The sequence below is a fragment of the Macrosteles quadrilineatus genome, unplaced genomic scaffold (assembly GCF_028750875.1).
Source record: "Macrosteles quadrilineatus isolate MER2022 unplaced genomic scaffold, UCM_ALF_1.0 Scaffold_7__1_contigs__length_78375512, whole genome shotgun sequence".
Taxonomy (NCBI): Eukaryota; Metazoa; Arthropoda; class Insecta; order Hemiptera; family Cicadellidae; genus Macrosteles; species Macrosteles quadrilineatus.
Window position 1 is genome coordinate 46,333,949 of NW_026542600.1, and position 24,342 is coordinate 46,358,290.

General features: G+C 41.0%; 1 protein-coding gene across 3 annotated transcripts in view; it reads left to right on the forward strand.

The window, feature by feature from the left end:
• LOC128997995 (leucine-rich repeat-containing protein 40-like) overlaps positions 1–24,342 on the forward strand; it is a 48,675-nt gene that overhangs the window by 13,797 nt on the left and 10,536 nt on the right. For all 3 annotated transcript variants that reach the window (XM_054423894.1, XM_054423896.1, XM_054423895.1), the window contains 6 exons: positions 229–352; positions 3,017–3,186; positions 6,044–6,186; positions 12,378–12,593; positions 14,663–14,800; positions 15,230–15,418. In XM_054423894.1, coding sequence (XP_054279869.1) covers positions 229–352; positions 3,017–3,186; positions 6,044–6,186; positions 12,378–12,593; positions 14,663–14,800; positions 15,230–15,418 — 980 coding nt within the window. The remainder of the gene's footprint in view (positions 1–228; positions 353–3,016; positions 3,187–6,043; positions 6,187–12,377; positions 12,594–14,662; positions 14,801–15,229; positions 15,419–24,342) is intronic.

A 24,342-nucleotide genomic window follows, 5' to 3' on the forward strand; every position in this document is an offset into this window, starting at 1 on the left:
CAAACTATTTTACTATGTATCACATTGTTGACTCCTGTTTTCGATCTATTTTCACACGGAGAAAAACTTAAATAGCCCGTTTACAAATCAGATAACTAATCAGGGCTATACATAGTTTTTCAAATAGCTTAACTAACCAGTTAAATTAATAGTGTGCCTTAGAAACAATCATGAACATTTACTTTGTAAGTGCTGTCATATCAATAACTTGTATGTATTATTTTTCAGGACATCTCCCATAACGAGTTAATAACACTTACATCTGGTGTGGGATTTTTAAACCGCCTTAAGCATGTAAACCTATCTAACAATAAGCTCAAAAGTATCCCTCATGAGTTGACAGCTATTTGTGGTATGGTTTATTTTCTCTTCTGTATTCTATTCTAAACAGTATACAGGGTGATTTTAAAGTCCCTTCCCCCCTACTTTTTTTTAACAGTATAAGTAAAAATGTTTGAACCTCGCACATCTTTGTTAGACCTAAACATCTTGTTTTTCATGTTTTCATTGACTCAAAACCTCTAAAGAAAGACGGTACACAATGAGTAAACCGAGATTCTTAAATGTAAGCATAGATTGACATGTACATCAAATTAAAGGTCTCTGTTAGCAGAATACAATGCTGCAAACCAGACCTCAAAATGGACCGTTCAAAGATTTCTTGAATCTGCCATTTTGAATCTTTAAACGGCTGCCATTTTTTACTCAGTTGTTCTTTTGAGCTCAAATTTGCGGCATTACATTCTACTAATAAAAACCTTTAATTTGATGTGCATGTCAATCTATGCTTTTATTTATGATTTTCTAGCAGGTGCCCGCCGATGGAGGTAGCGTATTACAGCACAGATTAAAAATGGCAAATTCAATTAATCTTTAAAAAGCTGTCATTTTTGACCTGATTGTCCATTTGAGGTCCAGTTTGCGGCATTGTTTTTAGTTCAACAAGACCTTTAATTTGATGTACCTATGCTTACATTTAAGAATCTCGGCTTACTCCTCGTGGACCGTACCCCATTGGAGGTGGAGAGTCAAATAACCCATGAAAAACAAGATATTTATGTCTAACAAAGATATGCTGAGTTTAAAACTTCTACCTTATACTGTTAAAAAAAGGTAGTGGGAAGGGACTTTAAACTCACCCTGTATGATAGGTTACTTTTGTTGTGCTTCGAGTAGACTATACTATATATTAAGTATTTCCATTGTTTGTTCTTTCAGTTGACTCTTGCTAATTCATCACTTGGTAGTCTGTTACAACTTACCCTGTAATTAATGAGTCATGGGCGATGTGTGAACAATTCTGTAATTTTATTCATTTTGTGACGGGAGGCTTGCATCATTTCAATGGTGATGTCCAATCCGATTGGATTATTTTTACAGTACATAAACTTAAATGAAACAAGGACAGTTGGTCTTATGATCTTTGTAATGATATAAGCCATCCTGAGTTTTGTTCTTACTTGATTTGTATGGTTGTAAAATGAAGATATCCGTTGGAATAAATAAATGGGGAATGATCTTGAGGGAGAAGGGAGCACAGAATTGAGCGCAATAAACTTGTCTTACTAATTAATTTTAATGCCCAACAGTCGAGGAACTTTTCTCAGCTTATAGGTTAAATTTAGTATTTTTTCTGTAATCTGGCGTTTTTGTTACTCAACAAATTCCAAGTTCTATAAGTGTTGAAATATCGAGAGGCAACTGTATTTTGTAACAGTGTATTTTCAGATGTGCAAAACAGGTCAATTAGATTCAATCAGGCCACACTCACACAAACTCGTTCAATTATGTTTGCTCCTATTTCTGTCTCATGAGTCCATATCCATTTTACTAATCACTAGGATGGCCTAACCTTAAATATTATTGTCTATATGGTCCTTGGGCCTGTGCGTGAAATGTATCAAGTAATGCAATTAGTGAGCCACTACAGATCTAGAATGAACTGTATGGGCCGCAAATCCACGACATTTCTCTTTTGGATTCATAGTTAGTCTAATTTGTACTACCTATAGGCCACCAACTCACCAAAATAGTCCAGTATTAATTCACTGGATTTTTCTGAAAGTTAAAACTCAGACTTAACTTTACTTGGAGCTTTATATTAATCACATTTTAACAGCTTTAGCTTTATAGAGTAACTTGACAGATAATCCACTCAATTAAATTAAAATGCCTGGTACAACATTAACAAGTAAATTAAATTCAATTTAGTCTTTAGCCGTCCAAAATCACAGTTTAGGTTTAGTTAAATCAATTTTATCAGCACTGAAATGAAATGAATATGGAGTTATTGTTATATGGATTCAAAAACTTTAAGGCAAAACATCAGCTGTTACATAAACAACTTGTTTGCTCTGTTCTGGGAGTACACAAAAAATTAAGCTATCCGTATGATTATTACAGTCTGTATGATAAAACCTGTCTCCTGGCCCTATGTCTACCTGGGATTTACCTTTGGCCTTAAATCATTAGAAAGTTCCAATGTGGACCTCTGGTCTCGAGACATGTTTCACCATACAGAGTACACCAGTTTTACCTAAATTATCATTATCAAAAGGCTGGGAACACTCCAACTTTTGGTCAAGTACGCCATTCTCATGATAGGGTTTTATATGTGACACAATGGAATTTTTACATGACCATGACACAGATCGGATTTTCTTCTTGTGTGTCAGTTGACCTTATAATATAAACTGTTTGGGATATTACATTATTTCCCATTTTATCAGCAACCTGGTCACTTTTAATTACAAATTAAAATCCTTTATATACCGTACTTTGACTGTCGAAAAGATATAATTCTGCACTCTTAGTGTCACTTATCACTTTTCCTGTTTCACTATAGTATATTTTTACTATTTATCTAATTTCAACAATGTTTATACAAGTTCTTAATACAAGTTCAACAAACCTCAAATGCAAAAAAGGCAAAAACTTTTTCAGTATTTTTATAGATGTAGAGGCTGTGTCTTATAAAATGTTCTATACATAATAACAGTTTGCTGCTATGTTTCAGGGCTCGTGGAGATCGATGTTTCTTGCAACAAGATTAGAAAACTACCTTGTGTCAGAAATTTGTTACATCTAAAAGTATTTAGAGCCAAAAATAATTTATTAAAAAAGTTACCAGACTTTAGCCAATGCAGGGAGTTGGTTACCATTGACTTCAGTCAAAATATTCTCGAGGTTAGTTCTATCTATGAACAGAAGAATATCCTAGATAATACTAGAAACAGCTCAAATCATGCCATATCTGAAGATCTGCCTACAGAAAATACACCACCTGCAAAACTGTACATACCTTACATTTTTGGCAATTTTGAAAATAGAGTATGTTTTCTAGGAAAAATTTTGAACTCCAGTGTAAACTATTAAATATACCTAATAATTAGTTTAACTGCCAATCAAAGTATATATCCGACCATGACGAAACCGGGCTATGGTCGGAATGGCCAAAAGGTCAAATTTTAGGAGGAGCATAACCTGCAGTCTCTGAAACTTCAGTAATCGTCTCCCTAAACGGCGGAAACACCCGTGAGCATCACTTGCAGTCCCCGCGACTTCTGTAATCGTCTCCCGCGACTTCGGTAATCGTCTCCCGAGACTTCGGTAATTGTCTCCAGCAACGCTTGCAACACCTGTGAGCGTGACTTGCTGTCTTCGCGACTTCAGGAATCGTCTACCCATGACTGCGACATCACCCGTTATTGGCGACAGTGGTGATCGTCTCCTGCGATTACGGCAACATTGATTGATTGATTGATTCTGTAGGGGCGGACCTTGTCCTATTGCACGTCAGCCACTGTTGAACTTTTTGCGCTCCCCACATAGTACTTCAGAGTCCGTCAAACCTGAGTTGCTTAATGAACTTCAGCATCCTGTCTATGAGCTCCTCCTGAGGAAGGTGTCTGCCCCTTGTCATTGCACCAAGAGTACTGTCCCTTACCTCGTTCAGAGCTGTGCAGTCGTAGAGTAGGTGATCAGCAGTCTCCTCTGATTGCCCTCATTTCCTACACGCAGTGTCTCCATTGTGGATCCTCAAGCGATGCAGGTGCAATTTCAGGAAGCCATGGCCAGTGACCATTCCTGTGATCTGTCTGAGTTGCCTCCTGTCTAAACGTAGAGCATTGGAGGCGACCATCTGGGGAGAAGAGGGTGAGCTTACTTACCCTGTGGTGCTGAAGCCTAGCCCATCTTTTCCTGTGTTCCTCCTGAGCCCATGACATGACTGAGTGACATGCATGCCCACGAGAGATTCCACAGAAAGGCTGTGGTCCCACGAAGTCTGAGGCTGACGCCACATTAGGTAGCGACATTAGCTAGCCTGTCAGCCACCTCGTTCCCTTCTATCCCTGAGTGCCCAGAAACCCAACAGAGTGTTACCTTGTTGCGCCTGCCCAGGTCGCATACTGCAGAGAGGCAGTCACAGACCATCTTGGAATTGAATTCGTAGGAGTCAAGCGCTTTGAGCGCAGCCTGGCCGTGTGTAAAAATGGAAATGTTGATGTCCCTGAAGCCTAGTCTCAGGTTTTCCCTAGCACATTCCATCATCGCAGTCATTTCGACCTGGAACACAGTTGGGTGAGTGCCCATAGGAAGACAAATGTCCACCGCGTTCCGCATTCCATGAATTCCAGCCCCTGTCCCACTTCTTACCTTTGAACCATCAGTATACCATTCAAGGTCGCCTTGTGGAAGACCTGACATCCACTCATCCCTGGATGGAAGAAGGACGGTGAATGGTCTGGCGAAGAAGAATTGAGTCGGCATGTGGTCCGAGGGCATGTCCATTACCTCCCCTCTCGACGGCGGCAACACCCGTGAGCGTCACTTGCACTCTCCGTGACTTCTGTAATCGTCTGCCGCGACTTCGGTAATTGTCTCCCACGACTTTGGTAATTGTCTCCCGCAACACTTGCTACACCCGTGAGCATAACTTGCTGTTTTTGAACTTTAGGAATTGTCTACCCGTGACTGCGGCATCACCCGTTATTGGCGACAGTGGTGATTGTCTGCTGTGATTACGGCAACATCCGCGATGGGCCTTTTGGTTTGCCAACCGCGCACAGCGTTATCGCCCCAGACTAGTAGACGGTTGGATATCCCGAGGTGTCGGTTATTCCGAGGTTAGATATGAGGGGTTCTTCTGTATATATTATACTTTTAAGATGGGAAAGATTTTTGTTTTATTTTATAGACTTGTATTATTTGATTTATTTAAATATGATAGCCTTAAGCCCATTATACGAGAGTTGTCCATGGATTAAGGTCTCGAACAAGCTCCCATCAAGACAAAGCAAGCTAGTCGATATATTACACCAAGGATATGCACTTTACTTTCTTCAGCACTATTTTAGTCAGTTCTCACCTCTATGTGACACTTATTGTAGCCGATAAATCTATGACCCCACCATGTACCAGGTTTTGTTATGTGATTATGATTCTGTAGGGGAAAAAACCCCCTATTGAAACCAATTGCTAGTTGATAGATATGTGTACAGAGAAAAATGTTTGGAAAAGCGTAATTTGGTGTTCTGGTCATCTGCATATTAATTTTTTACGTCTATTTACTTTTTATTCAAATGCGTCAACCAGCAATAGGTTTCAGTTGGGTATAATACCTCTAAGAATGGTGTTAAGGAGTTAACAGAGGCGAGGGACAACTAACTGTATACTCAATAATTGCTATCCACAGAATACATATTGAGTATCTTCTTATAATACAATTTATTAGTAAACTACCAACGTTGGTAGTACACATTTGTGGCTAAAGCAATACAAACAGAAATTGGACTGTTTAAAGCAAGCATGTTAACTAGGTTTGCTGCGGTGGGGGTATTAAGTAAAAGTATGATTTACTAAATTAGCATGGGTTTACTCCATGCATGGAATTCTGCAAAATAGCTCTTAACATCTTTATACTGTATAACAATTGACATCTTTATACCCCTCAATGATCTAAGATTATATATAATGGTTTTTAATCAGAACCTGGAAGCATTAGAACAATGAAAAACATCTGAAGATTTGTAATATGTTACAGGACATTGATGATGCAAGTTTGAACTGTCAACCATTTTTAAAAGAAGTTCATCTCCAAAGCAACAAACTGAAATGGCTTCCAGAAGATTTTTGTAATCTCTCATCCCTTCAAGTCTTGGACTTAAGTTCCAACAAACTGAACACGTAAGATTTGATTTAAAACTATTTGAGATGTTCACTGTGTTTTAACATATCCCTTTAATATAGCTGTGAGGTGTTTAGTTCGGTTAGGGTCACTTAGCCTAAACTTACCTCCGTTCGCTCGGACATGGTTCGCTTGCTCATGGTTCGCTTGCTAATCTGTCTCTGTCGCTCGCTACTACTTCTCGGCCTTTGGAAGATGCTATTGCGTTGATCTACCAGTAAACGAGTACTCTACTGTGTATGTTGGCACATCGACTATAACGGTGTACTTACCTGTCACAATATTTATCTACTCGATTTTCGAATAGAAGTCTCGCATGCCTTCGTCCGGATACATCCGAGCAGTGGATTCTACGCACAGCCCAGGAGTGATTAGTGTGCGCAAACCTCTCGCTCGATGCCAACTAAAGTCTTCTCCACTGTCCAGCCGGTCTCTTTTCTATTCCTCCCCACCGCTACGTCAGCCCTCTGAGACAGCCGCAGCTTAGTCCCGAACTAGAGCTAACGACAATGCCAACGCCTAGAAAGGCAGATTGGGATATGTACAGATCAACTCTTAAAGAGCGCATTGAATGCTTTGACACACAGTTCCCTTGGGTCAGAGACACCAACACGCTAGACCTTGCCTCTGGGAGCTTAGGCGAGGCCATTGTCACGTCCTTTGACGAGAGCTGCCCGCTAACGGTGAGGAAGCAGGGTAAAGTGAGTTGGTGGACCACAGAGCTTACCAGCCTGAAAAAGAGAGTCAGATCTCAGTTCAGGTGGGCGAAGAGGACAAATAATTGGGATGGCTATCATAGATTGCTAACCCAATATAACATGGCTGTAAGGAGGGCCAAAAGGCTCTCCTGGAAACATTTCTGTAGCAAGCTAGAAAGTGTTAGAGATACATCTAGGATATACACTGTCCTAACAAAGGACAACTCCTCCAAGCTAGGCCCCCTCAAGGAGCCTGGGGGAGATATGCTGTATGAACCTAAGGATGTGCTAAAGCTCATGGCGGCCACCCACTTCCCTGGCTGCATCATCCCAAGCGAGCCATTGGTGCCGGAGGATGAGGAACAAGCTGTCGCAAGGGCAAACAACACTCGGTGGAGGGTTGCGTGCCACATTGTGACACACAGTCGTGTGAGATGGGCCATAGGGTCACTCATCCCATACAAATCACCTGGACCTGACGAGGTAAGACCTGTCTGTCTCCAGCAAGGTATCGATATATTACTTCCGGCAATGAGTAAGTTGTTCAGGGCCAGCTTGGCCCTGGGACACATTCCCCCGGCCTGGAGCATCTCAAGGGTGGTTTTCATCCCAAAACCTGGTAAGGCAAGTTACACGGATCCCAAGTCCTTCCGTCCCATCTCTCTGTCCTCATTCCTGTTGAAGACTTTAGAGAAACTGGTGCTGAGGTATGTGGGGGACACAGTCCTCAGAGTCAATCCCCTACATAGAAACCAGCACGCCTATACCCCAGGAAGATCCTGTGACTCTGCCCTACATCACCTGGTAAGCAGAATCGACAAGGCGTTTGAGTTCAAGGAGATTGCCCTTGGGGCGTTCCTTGACATCCAGGGCGCCTTTGACAACACTGAAACCCAGGCTGTAATCAATGCTGCCAGAGCTCGTGGATTCCATGAGGTGGTGTGCAGGTGGGTATATGAGTCTCTACTTAAGAGGAGGAAGGTAAGACTCTCTCTTCACAATGAGGTTCTGGAGGCCAGGACCACACGAGGGTGTCCACAGGGGGGTGTACTCTCTCCTCTTCTCTGGAACCTTGTTGTGGACGACTTAATTAGATCTCTCAGTGATAGTGGTGTATTCGTTCAAGGATACGCGGACGACATTGTGATACTAGTTATGGGTAAATTCAACAACACGGTCTCCGACCTCATGAACACAGCCTTGAGGTCAGTTGGACAATGGTGCACTGAGGTAGGCCTTTCTATCAACCCCTCCAAAGTGGCGGTTATCCCCTTCACGAGGAGGCGCGATCTAAATGGCATTGGACCTCTGAGACTACAAGACACAGTGCTTGAAATGCAGAATCAGGTAAAGTACCTGGGGGTGGTATTGGACCGAAAGCTGCAATGGGGGCCACAACTCCAAAAGGTCATTGATCGAGGTAAGTGGTCACTCATGGCCTGCAGACGTATGGTGGGAGGAACCTGGGGGCTCAAGCCGGCGCTCATGCACTGGCTATTTGTCTCCGTGGTAAGGCCCGCCATGACATACGGCTCACTCGTGTGGTGGCCCAAGATGGACTCAGTGTCGGCGGTGAGAGATCTGGCTGCCGTCCAAAGACTCGCCTGTCTCATCATCACGGGCGCAATGAGCAGCTGTCCGGGAGCCTCACTGGACTGCCTTCTCAACCTCACTCCGATTGATCTGCATGTCAAGGTCACTGCGAGGAGGACTGCCTACAGACTCCAGTGTGAAAACCTTTGGTTGGATGTTGGAGGATCCCGAGGTCACTCTCGGATCACTCAGCAGGTAAGAGGGGAGGTAATGGACATGCCCTCGGATCACATGCCGACTCGATTCTTCTTCGCCAGACCATTCACTGTCCTCCTTCCGTCCAGGGATGAGTGGATGTCCGGTGGGAATCCTCTTCCACAAGGCGACCTTGAATGGTATACTGATGGTTCTAAGGTAAGAAGTGGGACTGGGGCTGGAATTCATGGAGTGCAGAACGGGGTGGACATTTGTCTTCCTATGGGCACTCACCCAACTGTGTTCCAGGCCGAAATGACTGCGATTATGGTATGTGCTAGGGAAAACCTGAGGCTAGGCTTCAGGGACATCAACATTTCCATTTTCACAGACAGCCAGGCTGCGCTCAAAGCGCTTGATTCCTATGAATTTAATTCTAAGGTGGTCTGGGACTGCCTTTCTGCGGTATGTGACCTGGGCAGGCGCAACAAGGTAACGCTCTGTTGGGTTCCTGGGCACTCAGGGATAGAAGGGAATGAGGTGGCTGACAGGCTAGCAAATGTCGCGTCAGCCTCAGACTTCGTGGGACCACAGCCTTTCTGTGGAATCTCTCGTGGGCATGCATGTCACTCAGTCATGGCATGGGCTCAGGAGGAACACAGGAAAAGATGGGTTAGGCTTCAGCACCATAGGGTAAGTAAGCTCACCCTCTTCTCTCCTTCCCAGACGGTCGCCTCCAATGCCCTACGCTTGGACAGGAGGCGACTCAGACAGATCACAGGAATGGTCACTGGACATGGCTTTCTGAAATTACACCTGCATCGCTTGAGGATCCACAATGGTGACACTGCGTGTAGGAAATGTGGGCAATCAGAGGAGACTGCTGATCACCTACTCTACGACTGCACAGCTCTGAATGAGGTAAGGGACAGTACTCTTGGTGTAATGACAAGGGGCAGACACCTTCCTCAGGAGGAGCTCATTGACAGGATGCTTGAGTTCATTAAGCAACTCAGGTTTGACGGACTCTGAAGTACCATGTGGGGAGCGCAAAAAGCCCATCAGTGGCTGACGTGCAACAGGACAAGGTCCGCCCCTACAGAATCAATCAATCAATCAATCAATGCCAACGCCTATCATTGTTGCCGTCGTACCAATGTCACGTAACCGCCGCACTCGAACCATTCGGGGATTGGAAAAATTACCCCTATCAAAATTTTACTATTTCATATCTGAGATCAACAAAGAAGGGTGAGGGGAAAAGCCCAGGAACAGTTCAATATATACTTTTTTAATAATCGATAGCTAACAATTACTGTAGTTTTTTTTTCACCAGAAGCCTCCTTTGACAACAATCCAAAAGCTGAGTATTTTCGAGCAGAGTAAAAAATTAAAGTATAGCCTATAGGGGACCCCATTTTCATAAACTTTGTGAAAGAAAAGGTGTAGTTGAAACCTGAGGTCTCAATCGCTGCCTAGTACAAAATGATTTCCAACTATCTAAGACTTTGATTTAATTACAGTCTAACCTTGATATAACGAACCTCGATATAACAAATTCCTTGATATAACGAATTTTTTTAAATCCCCTAGAACTCTCCATAAGACACAATGTATATTTTACCTCTACATAACGAACAAACCACAACAAAGACATTGATTTAACAAATTTTTCGTGATTTCGGCTAAAATAAGACACCTCAATATAACGAATTTATCATTGTCAGAACCTCTACATTGCGAATTTAACCTCTGCATAACGAATTGTCTACGTATTTCCCTCGATATAACAAATCCCCCACCCAATTATTGTTTTGGGAAAATCTGTTTCTTTGTCAAATGAAATGGAAAGGTCACGTCATCGCTTGCGCTAACATTCGTCTGCTCCGTTTTACATCCTTGTCTGCTGTCGCTCCGCGCGCTATGTTGCAACTGAGAACTGATTTCATTCACCGAGGACTGATGACGACTTGATGTTTAGTAAGCTTTGATTGGGCGATGTGGGATAACTATGGTGAATTGTACAATTTTTGGATAAAGAGAAACCTAAGAAAGAATATAAAAACAAAACCTAAGAGAAAGAATAGCAACATCGTTATTTTAACATTCCTTTTACGAGTGTTTTTATTATCCTTAAGTTGGCTATGATTAAACACTTTTATAATGACTTATCTAATAATTTATTGTTTTCAATACGATTTGTTTCAACTAGCAACACCTATAGTTGATGATTATTATTGACATTCCTCTGTTGTGATAAATCAGTACTGTACTCTAAGTAGCCTACCGGCCTATCGCGAGCAGTAGCTTACAAAACTTTATACTGTTTTGTTTTGTTCTTTACATGGTTTATGACTACGCAATACAGTGTTTGGCTAGGTTTTAGGAGGGTTAGATCAAGCTGTGATTTTAAACTTACAGTTTTTAACCTGTACCAAGGACAATGCCATTGTCATGATTGCGCAATATTCAAGATCCCTCCCCTTTATTATGCCGGATAATTTAGGTTCTACTGTACAATGTAAACACTGTACTGTAAAGTATTGTAGCCTATGCTACTTTAATTGTATTTTAATGAGGTCGAATCCCGACCTATATTGACCGACGCTGGTTCTGAACCTCAACTTAGTGAAATTCCTGCAAACCTAACCTCTATATAACGAACCTCGTTTTAACGAAATCCTTGATATAACGAATATTCAGTACGGTCCCTTCAGATTCGTTATACTGAGGTTGGACTGTATAACCTTTTGTAAAGATAAAATTTACCTGCCAGTTCTCCTTTGGGTATTTCTAGAAAACCCAAATATAGCAATTATTTAAACTTAAACTATCTATTGAATTGCGTAAGACTTAGTGAAAAGGTTTTCCACAGCAATTATTGTTTACCTAACTATCCTTTTTCCTACCATTCTGTACAGTCAGCAAAATAGTTCTGATCTATACAATTATTTAAGATTCATACTCTTTTTAATCTAACACCACCTGTAGATGTGTAATGAAAACTTATTTGAAACTAATTTACGTGAGTATATAAATATTTTAAATTGAAAAATACATCACATTAACAAACAGCAAACAATATATTGCTTTATTATTTTAACTGTAATAATTATTTTACAATTTTTATTGTAATGTAATTGTATATCTTTTTATTGACACCATTAATTGTACCACCTCAGGATAAAAATATGAATAAAGAGTATGAATATCATGAAATAATTCAAATTATATTTAGAACCTTAATTGTATAATAAAGAGATATGACACGATCTAAGTTGGGTTTGTTGCAGAACACAAAAATAAGGATTAACCTGTATTTTTTTTTGGGGGGGGGGAGTATCAGTTGTTTTCCTTCTGCTAAAGGATTGACTCGTTAAGCAAAAAACTTGTAGAATTATAATTATATAGTTGGAGCACTTTAATTAGCAACAAATTTTATAAAAAAACATACCATCTCACAAACTTTTGACATTAAAGTGGCTTGCACTTATATTGTCAGTTTTGTTAAGTCATCAATGAATATGATACAACAAATATTTTTTAGGAGTCTATGGTTCTTGATCAGTTAGAAAGTTCAATATATTAGCTTTTAGACTATCTATTCATGATTGTTGGTTTCTGGTATTTGAAATTATGTTGTACAGGTAACATACCTGACTGTGGTCTTGATCTAATGAAAAGTTTAACATTTGCTCTAGACTATTTATCAGTAATCACTTTTTCTGTTATTTAAAATGTTCTAAAAAAAACTTTGCTTGCAGGTTGCCTCCATTCATAGTTGAATACCCCAACCTCCAAGTATTGCGCATAGCAAACAACCCATTCAAGGACATTCCGCTTCACTACACCAAGGCGGACACACTCAGACTTCTAACTTTTTTAAGGGAGAGAGCCACTCTAGAAGCAGAACCTCCATCCTCAGAAGAGGATCAGCAACCAGTAGCTGTTCATGAAGCTCCACCCTCTAGATTCTCCTTGTAAGCAGCTTTATACATTTATGCTTGCCTCTGGTGCATACCTCTGGGCTTAACGCAAGTTAAGAACAGCACAATACATGTTGAGCACCAATTATTGGATAAAGGGTTTTTTATCTAAAATTCATTAAAACCGCTTTATCTGCAATTTATTACTTTGTGCCATTTTTTTTTTTTTTTTTTTGGGTGGGGGGAGGTTTGGGGTGATTTTGACCCCAGCTACTGTGACCTGTTGATACCATCCCTCTGCTTAGTCTGACAGCCCTTGGGTAGAACGCTCATTCCTCTTATCTCATCAAGCTTAATCAGCGCCCTTCCAAGAGATATCATCCTAATTGGGCCCAGGGTTGAACCGCCCTGCCACAAGTTTTTGAGGATTTGCCTCATTTTCACCGAATCTACTTGAGCCTGTCTCACAATGGTTCTTAGGAGTGTCCTTATTGAACCGTGCCCAGTTACCAGTCCGACGTAAGTCATATTAGTTTAGCCGGATTTTTCTGCTGGTTGTAAGGTGCAAAAAAGTAAAACTTATAGAAATTTACCGGCAAGTGTATGAAGTACCCAAAACCAATATAATGAATGAAATTCTTGCGTAGGCTTTCGCGGACAGTGTCATGAGAGTTATTGGTGGTGTTTTTCGGCGCCAACCACGTCGTCACTAATACAGTGTTGCCAGATGTTTCGCCCTTTGAAGGAGGTATGGTCAAGTCTCGAAATTTCGGGAAATTCTAAATCTCGTTATAAGAGACAATATTTCTTTTTGATCGAGATTTTCTAAAAAAAAAAAATTAAAACACCTGCAGAAAGTCAATGCAATACTGGCAATACAGGAACGTGTTGTAGTTGTGTTTCCTTTGCGAAGGCATTCTTATTTAATTAATTATTTACATGTAGATATTACTTTAATTATTTTATCATTTGAGAAGTTTTGTTGAGTGTGAGCAGCGTGAGGCATGTTTTACTACTATAAACAAAAAATCCAAAACAAGTAACTATTTTATACAAACTAATATTGCTTTTATTTTATAATTTATTTTATTTTAGGATGAGTTTAACTCTATCCTAACTGCTATCACCATGTTTCCTAACCGTAAGCATTTTTAATAAGTTAGGCGTAATTTATTTACATTTTATTATGCTGATGTTTTTTTAATAAAAGTTTTTAAATATTCTTGCCTATTATTATTATCTTAGAATTTAAACAGTCATCTAACAATGCTACAAAATAATAAAAAAAATGTCAAACGTGCATTTCCCGTTGTGTATGAGAAGGGAAATCCCGTCTCGATCCTGTCTCGAAATTTTATGAGAAATAAAAAATCTAGTCTCGAACCAAAAATCCAATCTCGTCCATCCCTACTTTGAATTGGCCTCCTCAGTGGCTGAGACAAAACCAGATAAGTTTAGTTTGTCCAGGTATATTTATTGCTGCGGTGAGGTAATCGGCGTGTGTGTGGAATGCAGGAAGGCATACTCCCCCCGCTCTGGCTGTTTCTAGTAAACTAGCTTACGTAATTTCGGCTGTCATGGCTTTGGAAGCTTGTAGCTGTCATCTTTATCAAAACAGTCACGGTTCCACAGTCAGGGCAGCCTATATTACACAAGCTTGTTTACTAGAAACAGCCAGAGCGTAATGAATGAAAATTCTCCCCGAAACGATGCATTCAATTAAAAAATTGTTGAAATAACATTAATGACAGAAGAGAAAGGTGGACACATAAGCTTTGTCGCTGATGAACTGTTTGCTAAAATTGATGTGAAAGATTTGTGAAAACTCCAATTTCACTATAACGGAGCTTTCACTTTGTTTCCTACAGGTTTCAAGGACTTTGTTGTTGAAATTGTCACACAAAAGCTAGGCTACCGTACATTTTTTGCACGATGGGTACTGAAAATTATTAAAGACAGGTTTGGCAATTTTGGAAATGTCAAATTGCAAATTGCATAGCTTCAAATAAAGGATGTTGGAGATCTAATTCAAGGACAGCCCTCATACACAACATTTTTGCCACCCACATCGTAATTTAAAGTTATAGAATTTTTTTTCCTTGACCAACAATCTTTGTTTGCAGAGGTCAGTTACGAAGATGTGGAAGTGTTGTACACACCAGTCCTGATGAACCAGTTCCCGACACTGTGTGGGAAAATGCAGTCACTGCAAGAGTGGTCATTGTCAATCTATCTCACTGCAAACAACGTCTACCAACACGGTAGTTAACTTACCTAAGTATAGGCTAGGTATTAAGTATTGTCTAGGTATAATACAGTAGAGACTCGTTCATCTGCTCTTCAGCTATCCTACTATTTAAGTTATCTAACCCTCCCTGTTGGATGATCAAGTACCATACCATGAATGAGGTTAATATTGTGCGGGCTATTTGAGTTTTCAAGGATAACACCACTACTAAGATTTGGTTCTAGATTGACCAAATTTAACTACTTTAGGGTAGGAAAATTCAAGGTATTTTAAAAATCTACAAATTATTGATCATCTCGCTTGAGTAACCCTTGTAGCATTGTTATCGCATCGTTTTGCTTGTATTTTATTATTGTCAGTCTATAAAACTAGTGTCACATTGCAACAGTATTATTATTCCAACAGTATTATTCCAACAGTATTTAATCACCTCGCAATACAGTATTACAGACTTGTCTGAAACACTGATGGAACTTCACCTTGTGGACACTGGGATGAAGGAACTTCCACCTCTGGTTGGAGAACTTAAAGAACTTCAAGTTTTAATCCTTGATCAGAACTTACTCTCAAGCCTCTGTCCCGAGCTGACCAAGTGCAAATACCTGAAGGAACTTTCTCTGGCATGTAACAGGTTAGTACCAACAGATGTGAAATTTTTATTAGGCTTATGAAACTATAGTCCTTTCACAAGATTTAAGGGGTTTGAACTTCCCCCACTAATTTTTTGCTTAGTATATATGTAGCAGCTGATTGACGTCTCAGCTGTTGAACTATTATTATTATTTTAAAAATAAGATCAAGTGGAGGGGATGGATTTCTCCCCCCCCCCCCCTAAGTATAGGTCTTTACAGACAGAAAATGTTAAACATATGTGGTCAAGTGACCCGTATTAAAACTTGAAAATGTAATGGTAAAAAGAAAACACAATTTGCAGGAACATTTTCCCTTTGTTTCAACGCCAAATTAAATTCTCAATCCAAGTTATCACTCCTTCACCTTGTGGTGTGTCGTCTTGTTGATCCATCTGGTCATGTGTGAGTTCCAAGCCCATAGCCATATGACTGATTCAAGACCTGTCCCCTCTTGTATCTTCTGCAGATAAATATCACGTGGAATGCTGTCTCCTCCTCCTCTCCACATTTCCTACATAAGAGGCTTTCAACTTGAATTCCCATCTTGTGTAAATGTCCACGGACTACCCAATGGCCACTAAAAAAGCCAACCACCTTCCGCAGGGTCTTCCTACTCAGCCCAAGGGCATCTGCCGCTATCACACCTGTAGGTGCCTTCAGCATTCTCTTTAACTGTACATTTCCTTCTGTTCTTTTCCAGTTCCTTCGATGTTCTATGCCCATCCACTGGCGAACAGCTCTCCGTGTTGTGCTGTAAGCAATGCCACACGTCGGCTCTGGACCCATGAGCGGGCTTCCAGCTCCTTTGTTTGCCCACTTGTCAGCTCCCTCATTGCCAGCAATACCTTTGTGCCTTGGAACCCAACTAAGGATGATCCTGTTGTTCTTTCCCAGGGCTTCATGGCTTGATGACAGTCCCATACAGCCTTGGAGGTAAAGTCAAAACTGTCAAGTGCCAATAGTGCTGCTTTGCTGTCTGAGTTCATGTATACAGTGTGGCCTATAAGACCGCGCTTCAAACACACACTCGCACACTCAGACAGGGCAACAACTTCTGCCTGGAATACAGTGGCCATTTTTCCCAGGCTTACTCAGAACTGCGCCTTTGGGTCTGACTCCATATATTCCAACCCACTTGCCCGTTGGCTTTTTCGAGCCATTCGTATACCAAGTGATCCCCCTTTTCATGTATTCAGGTTAACCCTTGTCCCAGGCATCCCTGTCAACAATGTTGACATTGTATGGTTTTTCTAGATCTGTGATCTTCACCATCCTGTCTGGTAGCATTTCCAAGGTGTTCATCTGCACCTTGTCTACAATTCTTGTGTGCTCACTGGAGGCATTATACTTCCAGTTTCCACTGCAAGCCATTCTGTAGGCTGCCATCCTTGCCTCTCCTTTCACAATGATGTCGAGAGGTGGTAGGTTTAGCACTACTTCCAGGGCTGCAGTTGGAGTGCCTCTCATGGCTCCTGTGATGCTAAGGCATGCCACTCGGTGGATCTTTTGTAGTCTCTTTACAGCGGTAGTTTGCATTACCTTGGTCCACTAGACCACTGAGCCATACACCATCATCGGTCTTGCAACCCTAGTGTATAGCCAGTTAGTCATTTGTGTGCTTACACCCTAGGTCTTCCCAACAGCCCTGTCTCATCATCATAAGTGTGGTCTGAGAGCGTTGCGTTATATGTGCCAAATGGCTGTTCCAGGTGAGCTTGTCGTCCAGCCTTATTCCTAGGTACTTGAACTCCCTCTTAACCTGGATCTGATTACAGAAGAGAGTTGGTACTCTAGCGATATCAACATTTCTCTTCCTTGCAAATGGTACCATTACAGTCTTCATTGGATTGACCCTCAGACCTTCCTGGTTACACCATCTCTCCACTATGGACAATGCCCTCAGCATGAGTTCCAGGCAAGTGTTCATAAATTTTCCTCTTATTAGTACAACAATATCGTCAGCATATCCTTGAGCGTACATGCCCTGTGCATTGAGCTCGGACAGGAGATCGTCGACCACCAGGTTCCACAGATTTGGTGACAAGACGCCACCCTGTGGACACCCTCTTTGGGCCTTGACCTCTCTCACCGCCCCACACAGAGAAGCTTGCGCTCTCCTACTTTCGAGCATGTTGCCTATCCACCTCACTTCAGTGCTTTCCACATTTCTTGACACCAGCTTTGATACAATAGAGTGAGTACTAGTGTTGTCAAAAGCTCCTTCTATATCAAGAATGAAGAAATGCAGCCACCGCTATTTCCTTATTCGAGATAGCACTTTCAATCTTGGTAACCAGCGCATGCAGGGCTGTTTCGCATGACTTTCCCTTCTGATAGGCATGTTGGTTCGGATGCAAAGGACGGCTTACCAGGACCCTATCCTTTATTCGTCTATCCACTAATTTCTCCATGGTCTTCAGGAGAAACGATGTAAGGCTGATTGGTCTGAAAGCCTTGGGCACAGCATATGTGTCCCTTCCAGGCTTCGGTATGAATACCACCCTTGAGGTCCTCCATGCTGTTGGTATAACTCCACTGGCTAAGCTGGTCTTGAAAAGACGCACGAAGGGGAGTATCAACTGGTCCTCACCTTCCTGCAAAAACCCAGGATAGATGCCATCGGTACCAGGAGCTTTAAATGGTTGAAATGCCCTAAGAGCCCATTTAATACCGTTAAAGGTTATCACAGCCCTAGCGCAAGCCCAATCTTCCCTTGCCGTCCGCACCCTAGTCTCTCTTTCTATCTCCTCCTGGACTGTGCTCTGCGGTTGCAAGGATCCTGGGAAGTGAGCGCTCAAAAGGCTCTCCAGCACTTCTTCTGAGCCGTCTGTATATGTGCTATCCTCCTTAAGCATTGTTCCTAAAGGATTAGCCTGACCTCGAGCTAGTACTCTATGAAGCTTTGCACATTCAGAAACACTCTCCATGTTCTGACAGAATTCTCTCCATGACTCTTTCTTAGCTCTTCTAATTGTCCTATTGTAAACAGTGAGCATCTTTGAGTAGTTGTTCCAATTTCCTGTACGCTTTGCTACATTATACAGTCTGCAAACCTTCCTCCTCAGAGCTTCTGACCCACTATTCCACCAGCAGGCTTGCCTGCACATGTTCTTTACAGTCTCCGGGCACGCTTCTTGGTATGAGCTTAGTATGGCCGCATTTAGAGAATTCGCCATACTCTCCACCCCATGCCCTTCTGTGTGTTTTAATTGTCTTAGTCTTGCGGGGTCTAGACTGGAATAAACCCAGCCAGATCCACACTTAATGAAAAATGTGCCGATTCCACTTCCCCACAGCAGTCACGAAAACCCTGCTCAGCATAAGCCAGCTTTGATAGGTCTCAAATAAATAGATTAACTACATTTTATTCAATTCTAACTACTCCTCGCCATTGTGACACGCCTGCAGCAACTTGCCCTAAACATGATATCGATAATTGTAAAGTTTAATTTAGTTACGTCAGTTAGTTTATTGTTGGTTGATCTTGGTCTAATTTAGAAAAGATATGATACCCCCTTTATCCCCCAAAAGATTAATTAACTAATTAGCCATTACGGGTACTTTACCAACTGTAGAGTAGACCAAGGAGTCCTTCCCCGTGTGCAGCCGAACCAAGACAAACCTGGTTGCCGTCGGTTGGTCCTTTCCGGCCGGAGCGCTAGTATCGGTCCGACTAGAGCTGTCTGCTTGCCTTTGGATCAGCTGATGGGGTTGACTCTTACCTTATTATATAATTGTTGGCGGTGATGTGGGTTATTCCCACAGCTCTCCCCCGCTCCCCAAAAAAAGGAGCTGGAGCTAGGATGCTGGACCTGGAACTTCTGGTTAAAAGGGGCAAGAAAATAGTGTTTGGGGTTTTGGTAGGCAAGATTGCTGCTTGGGCCACACTGGACTGCACTGGACTGCAGTTCCAGTGGTGGTAATATACTTAGGTGGCGGGGTCATACAATGTATTAATAAATAAACAAATAGGATAGTAATCCATAAACAAGTAAATAAATATTAATAACAAATAACAATGAATAAATAGTTTGAACTATAACAATGCGATGAAACATATATCTTAAACATATATCTATGATCCTGTAGGGCGCTTTTATGCAGGTTCGCTGCCCTAAGGTTGGCATGTTGGTCACAGAACTAACTTAATCTACTTAAAACTACCGGTTTGAATATGAGAGATGTGTTTGTGTAAGGATTGGTGTGTTAGTGTTGATGAACGTGTATCCTCAAACTATTTCGAAGTAGGTTGAGGGGAACAATCCGCTCTTCCCCACGATCATTAGCCCCTGAACTGCGCTAAAAGATGAAAAAAGTTTAAAAAAAGCTAGGCACAGTTCACGGTCTAAAAAAAATAAAATAATTTTAAATATGCGCAAAAAATGAATTTACTCTAAAACCAATGACGTGGAGGAGAGCTGCAGCTCAGGTTGTAATGGGCGATCGCTAAACCCTGCCGCCTTCTGAAGGTTATTGTGTGTTTGACTATTCTATTCCAAAATGAGATTTTTATCTTTTGTCAAGCAAAGTCAACTTATTGAACAAAGACTTAGTAGTATCGACAAGCAAGTTACAACATTAAGTACTGTTCAAGCCCTTGAATCTTTAAATGATCAACAAATAAATAGAATAAAGTTACTTTCAACTGCAGCTTCTCAAAAACATGCAGAATTTGAAAAAATTGTTAATAAGTTGTTCTCTACAACTCCCCTACCTGAAGACATCGTAGATGAAAAGGTAACCGAACTTCAAGATAAAATATCTGACCTGTACATAAATATTAGTAGCTTATGTAGCACATTAATACCTACACCTGCAGTATCTGAGCAATTGAATCAGTCCACCGCTAGTTCAACAGCACAAGCTGTGGCTGTACCTCCGACAATAAAATTGCCTTCATTGGATTTAGGTAAATTCTCTGGTCAACCAGACCAGTGGATGTCGTTTCATAGCATATTTGAAAATGCAGTTCATACTAATGAGTCACTCAGTAACATAGAAAAATTTACATATTTGCTATCCTGTCTCTCAGATGAGCCATTGAGTTTGGTGAAATCTTTGCCTCTTAACGCTGCGAACTATGCTATAGCATGGCAATCTCTGATAGATAGATACCACAATACAAGGTTGCTAATCACTCTTCATACTAACAATATCTTAGATTTACCTCAACTTACTAGGCCTACTGTCAAACAATTGCGGAAATTTCTCTCAGTTTACAATGAAAACTACCAGGCCTTAAAAACTCTTGGTCATGATATTGCTAATGAAAGTTTGCTTTTGACAACGCATATTTTGCGTAAATTTGATTCTGCTCTCCGCACTAAGTTTGAACACTCACGTAATGACTCAAAAAAGGTCCCTACTATCAATGAATTAATTCATTTCTTGGAAAATAAATGTACACAAGAGGAAGCTGCGGAGTTAGCTTCTATTTCGAACAAAACATTTTCACCAAATGAAAATAAGAGCAACCACCCAATCAAATCTAATTTTGCGAATAAGGCTAAAACTAATAGGGCTAATGTTGTATTGTTGTCGTCTAACGACAAAGATCGAATGCTTAAATGTATTTATTGCTCCGCTACTACTCACATAGTATTCAAATGTCCTAAATTTGGGGGCATTAATACTAAAGACAGGTTTGACTTCATTAAGAGTAAAGACTTATGTGTAAACTGTTTTGGTATGCACAAACCTAAAATGTGTAAATCTAAACAGACTTGTCTTACTTGCTCAAAACGACATCATACTCTCCTGCATTTTGACCAGGCTCAAACAAGATTGAATGAAGCAAACACTGATCCCTGTACAAGTAATGTTAAGTCCCCTGATCATGTCAATCAATCGAATACTCTTATGGGTTTGGCTCGTACTCAGAATAATACTGTATTGCTTGCAACCGCTTTAGTGAAAGTTTCTACTCACAAAGGAAACGGTCTCGTTTTGCGTGCTGTTTTGGATAGCGCCTCACAAACCACACTTATTTCAGAAAGTTGTGCAAATATATTAAATGTAAAACGCTCTGCTGTTGGCGTCCCTGATATCAAAGGAATTTCTGTGGCTAACATAAAGCCTAAAGGTTTCACACATCTGAATATCTCTTCCCTCAGTGGGTCAAATTTGGCCTCTTCTCATCCTGTTCTTATTCTTGATCAGATTACAAGTAACCTGCCTCGAGTTCAACTCTCACCCTTCATCAAAGCTCAACTGAAAAAATACATGCTAGCCGATCCAACCTTTGACTTGCCAGGTCCCATTGATTTATTGATAGGAGCGGATCTATTCCCTCAAACTTTACTTGAGCCGCCTGTAAGTATGGGAGAAAATTTACCCTTCATTATGAGAACAATTTTTGGTTTTGTTGTGCTTGGTGCCGCACCTATTGCTCCCTCCAATCAACCGCTTCAATTTAGTGGAATATCCACTCTTCTCTCAACTAACGACTTAGATCTTCATGCTACTCTTCAACGATTCTGGTCAATTGAAGAACCGCCTCAAACTTTGAAAATTTTGCCAACTGATGCAGAGTGTGAAAAACATTTCCTAAACTCACACTCACGTGACAATACCGGTAGATATATCTGTCGTTTACCGTTTAAGGAATCCCCTCAGAAATTGGGTCTTTCAGCACCTGTAGCTAAACGTATGTTTAACTCACTTGAAAATAAATTTGCTGCTCAACCAGACTTCAAGATGAAATATGTTGAATTCATGCAAGATTATGAGACTTCTGGTCATATGGAAATTTGGGAATCAATTCCGCCCTCAGACGAACCTCACTTCTTCCTACCTCATCATGGTGTTTTTAAAGGAGACAAGCTAAGAGTGGTTTTTAACAGTTCGGTCCCAACTTCTACTGGAATCTCGCTTAACAGCTTACAACACCAAGGCCCAAAACTGCATAACGATCCTACTGATATAATTTTTCGCTTTCGACAACATAAATATGTCTTCACATGTGACATAAAACAAATGTTTAGGCAGATATTAATTCATGAAGATGATAGAAAATTTCAATTGATTTACTGGAGAAAAGAGCCCTCTCATCCGATCAAAGTGTATCAGTTAACCACGGTTACATACGGCATGAGTTCAAGTCCATATTTAGCCAATCGTGTTATCCAACAGCTAATGGCCGATGAAGGTGATAACCATCCGCTAGCAGCCAAAGCTCTGCAAGATCAAATCTATGTTGATGACGCTTTGTTAGGTTGTGACACTTTAAATGAAGCCCTTGACTTACAGCAAGATGTTATCGATTTACTACTCAAAGGAGGATTTCAGCTACGAAAATGGTCTTCTAATAATGAAAAACTTCTTGAAAATGTTCCGCTGGATCATCGTGAAACTCCCCTCATGCTTCGAAGCACTGATCAACCTTGTCACAGTGTCCTTGGCTTAAAATGGATACCACAAACAGACAAATTTTCTTATGCTATACCCAAACCCTTAGGAGTACATACAAAGAGAGCACTTCTTTCTTTTATTGCTCAGATTTATGACCCCATGGGGCTAATTTGTCCGCTGGTTTTTTGGGCAAAGGCATTAATGCAGCACATTTGGTGTTTAGGGTTAGAATGGGATACTCAGCTTCCTGAGACACTTTCTGAGAAATGGTCTCAATTTATCAGTGAGCTCTCAGAAATTGACAATCTAAAAATACCTCGCTACCTTCCCATGGTAAACGCCAGTAATATACAATTACACGGCTTTTCAGACGCTAGTGAATCAGGCTATGCTTCATGTGTCTTTTTAAGGTTAGAAGATTCTGATCACAATGTTTCAACTCATTTGTTGATTGCAAAATCAAAGGTAGCTCCGCTTAAACGCACTACAATACCTAGGCTTGAACTATGCGGCGCTCATTTACTTGCCAAGTTGCTTCACTATTGCATCAATAAGTTTGATAAACAGTACCATATTACAGCTATCAATGCGTGGTCAGATTCTATGATTGCTCTGTCATGGATCCACACCCCATCTTACAAGCTAAAACTATTTGTAGCAAATAGAGTAGCTCAGATACAAGAGCTTACTCCTTCATGCATATGGAGACACGTTTCCTCAGCAGAGAACCCTGCTGATTGCGCCTCTCGTGGCCTAACACCATCCGCTTTAATGAATCATGAGCTCTGGTGGTCAGGACCTAAGTGGCTTAAATGGGACTCAATTACATGGCCACAAACTAAACTTTCCCCAGATCCTGAAGAATCTCTTAATGAACTGAAATCAGAGACATTCAACCTCATAACACCACTCTCTGCAGACCCATCTGACCTTGAAGCATTAACTCCAGGACACTTCCTGACAGGAGGACCTCTGACGTCTCTAATAGAACCTCATCTCACGGATATCTCTGTAAATCGCCTGAAACGGTGGAAACTTGTGCACGCATTTGCTCAACACATATGGAACAGATGGCATAGAGAGTATCTGCAGACCCTCCAAGAACGATCTAAGTGGATTACTCCAGAAGAAAACCTCAAGATCGGAGACTTAGTAATCATTCATGAAGACAATACTCCACCTCTTGCTTGGATGCTTGGTCGAATCATCTCAGCCTCTCCTGGTCAAGATGGCACTGTAAGAGTCGTTCAAATCAAGACATCTACAAAAACCTTAACACGACCTGTAGTTAAGGTTTCCCGCCTTCCTATAAACTAACCTAACATAACTCTGGCTACCAACCCCCTTCCTTATTTTTATTCCTCATATTTCAATCATGCATGGTTCTTGTTTTTCTGTTGAACCGGATCGGTTCAAGGGGGCCGGTATGTCAAATATATATACTGTTTTGTTCTAAGTATTCTTATATTAATTTTTAATTTTAATGCACTCTAATAATATGTAACTGATTTCACCACAATCTCCATTTAAATACCATTTCAAATAGTTAAATGTTTTCCTCATAGAGTGCATC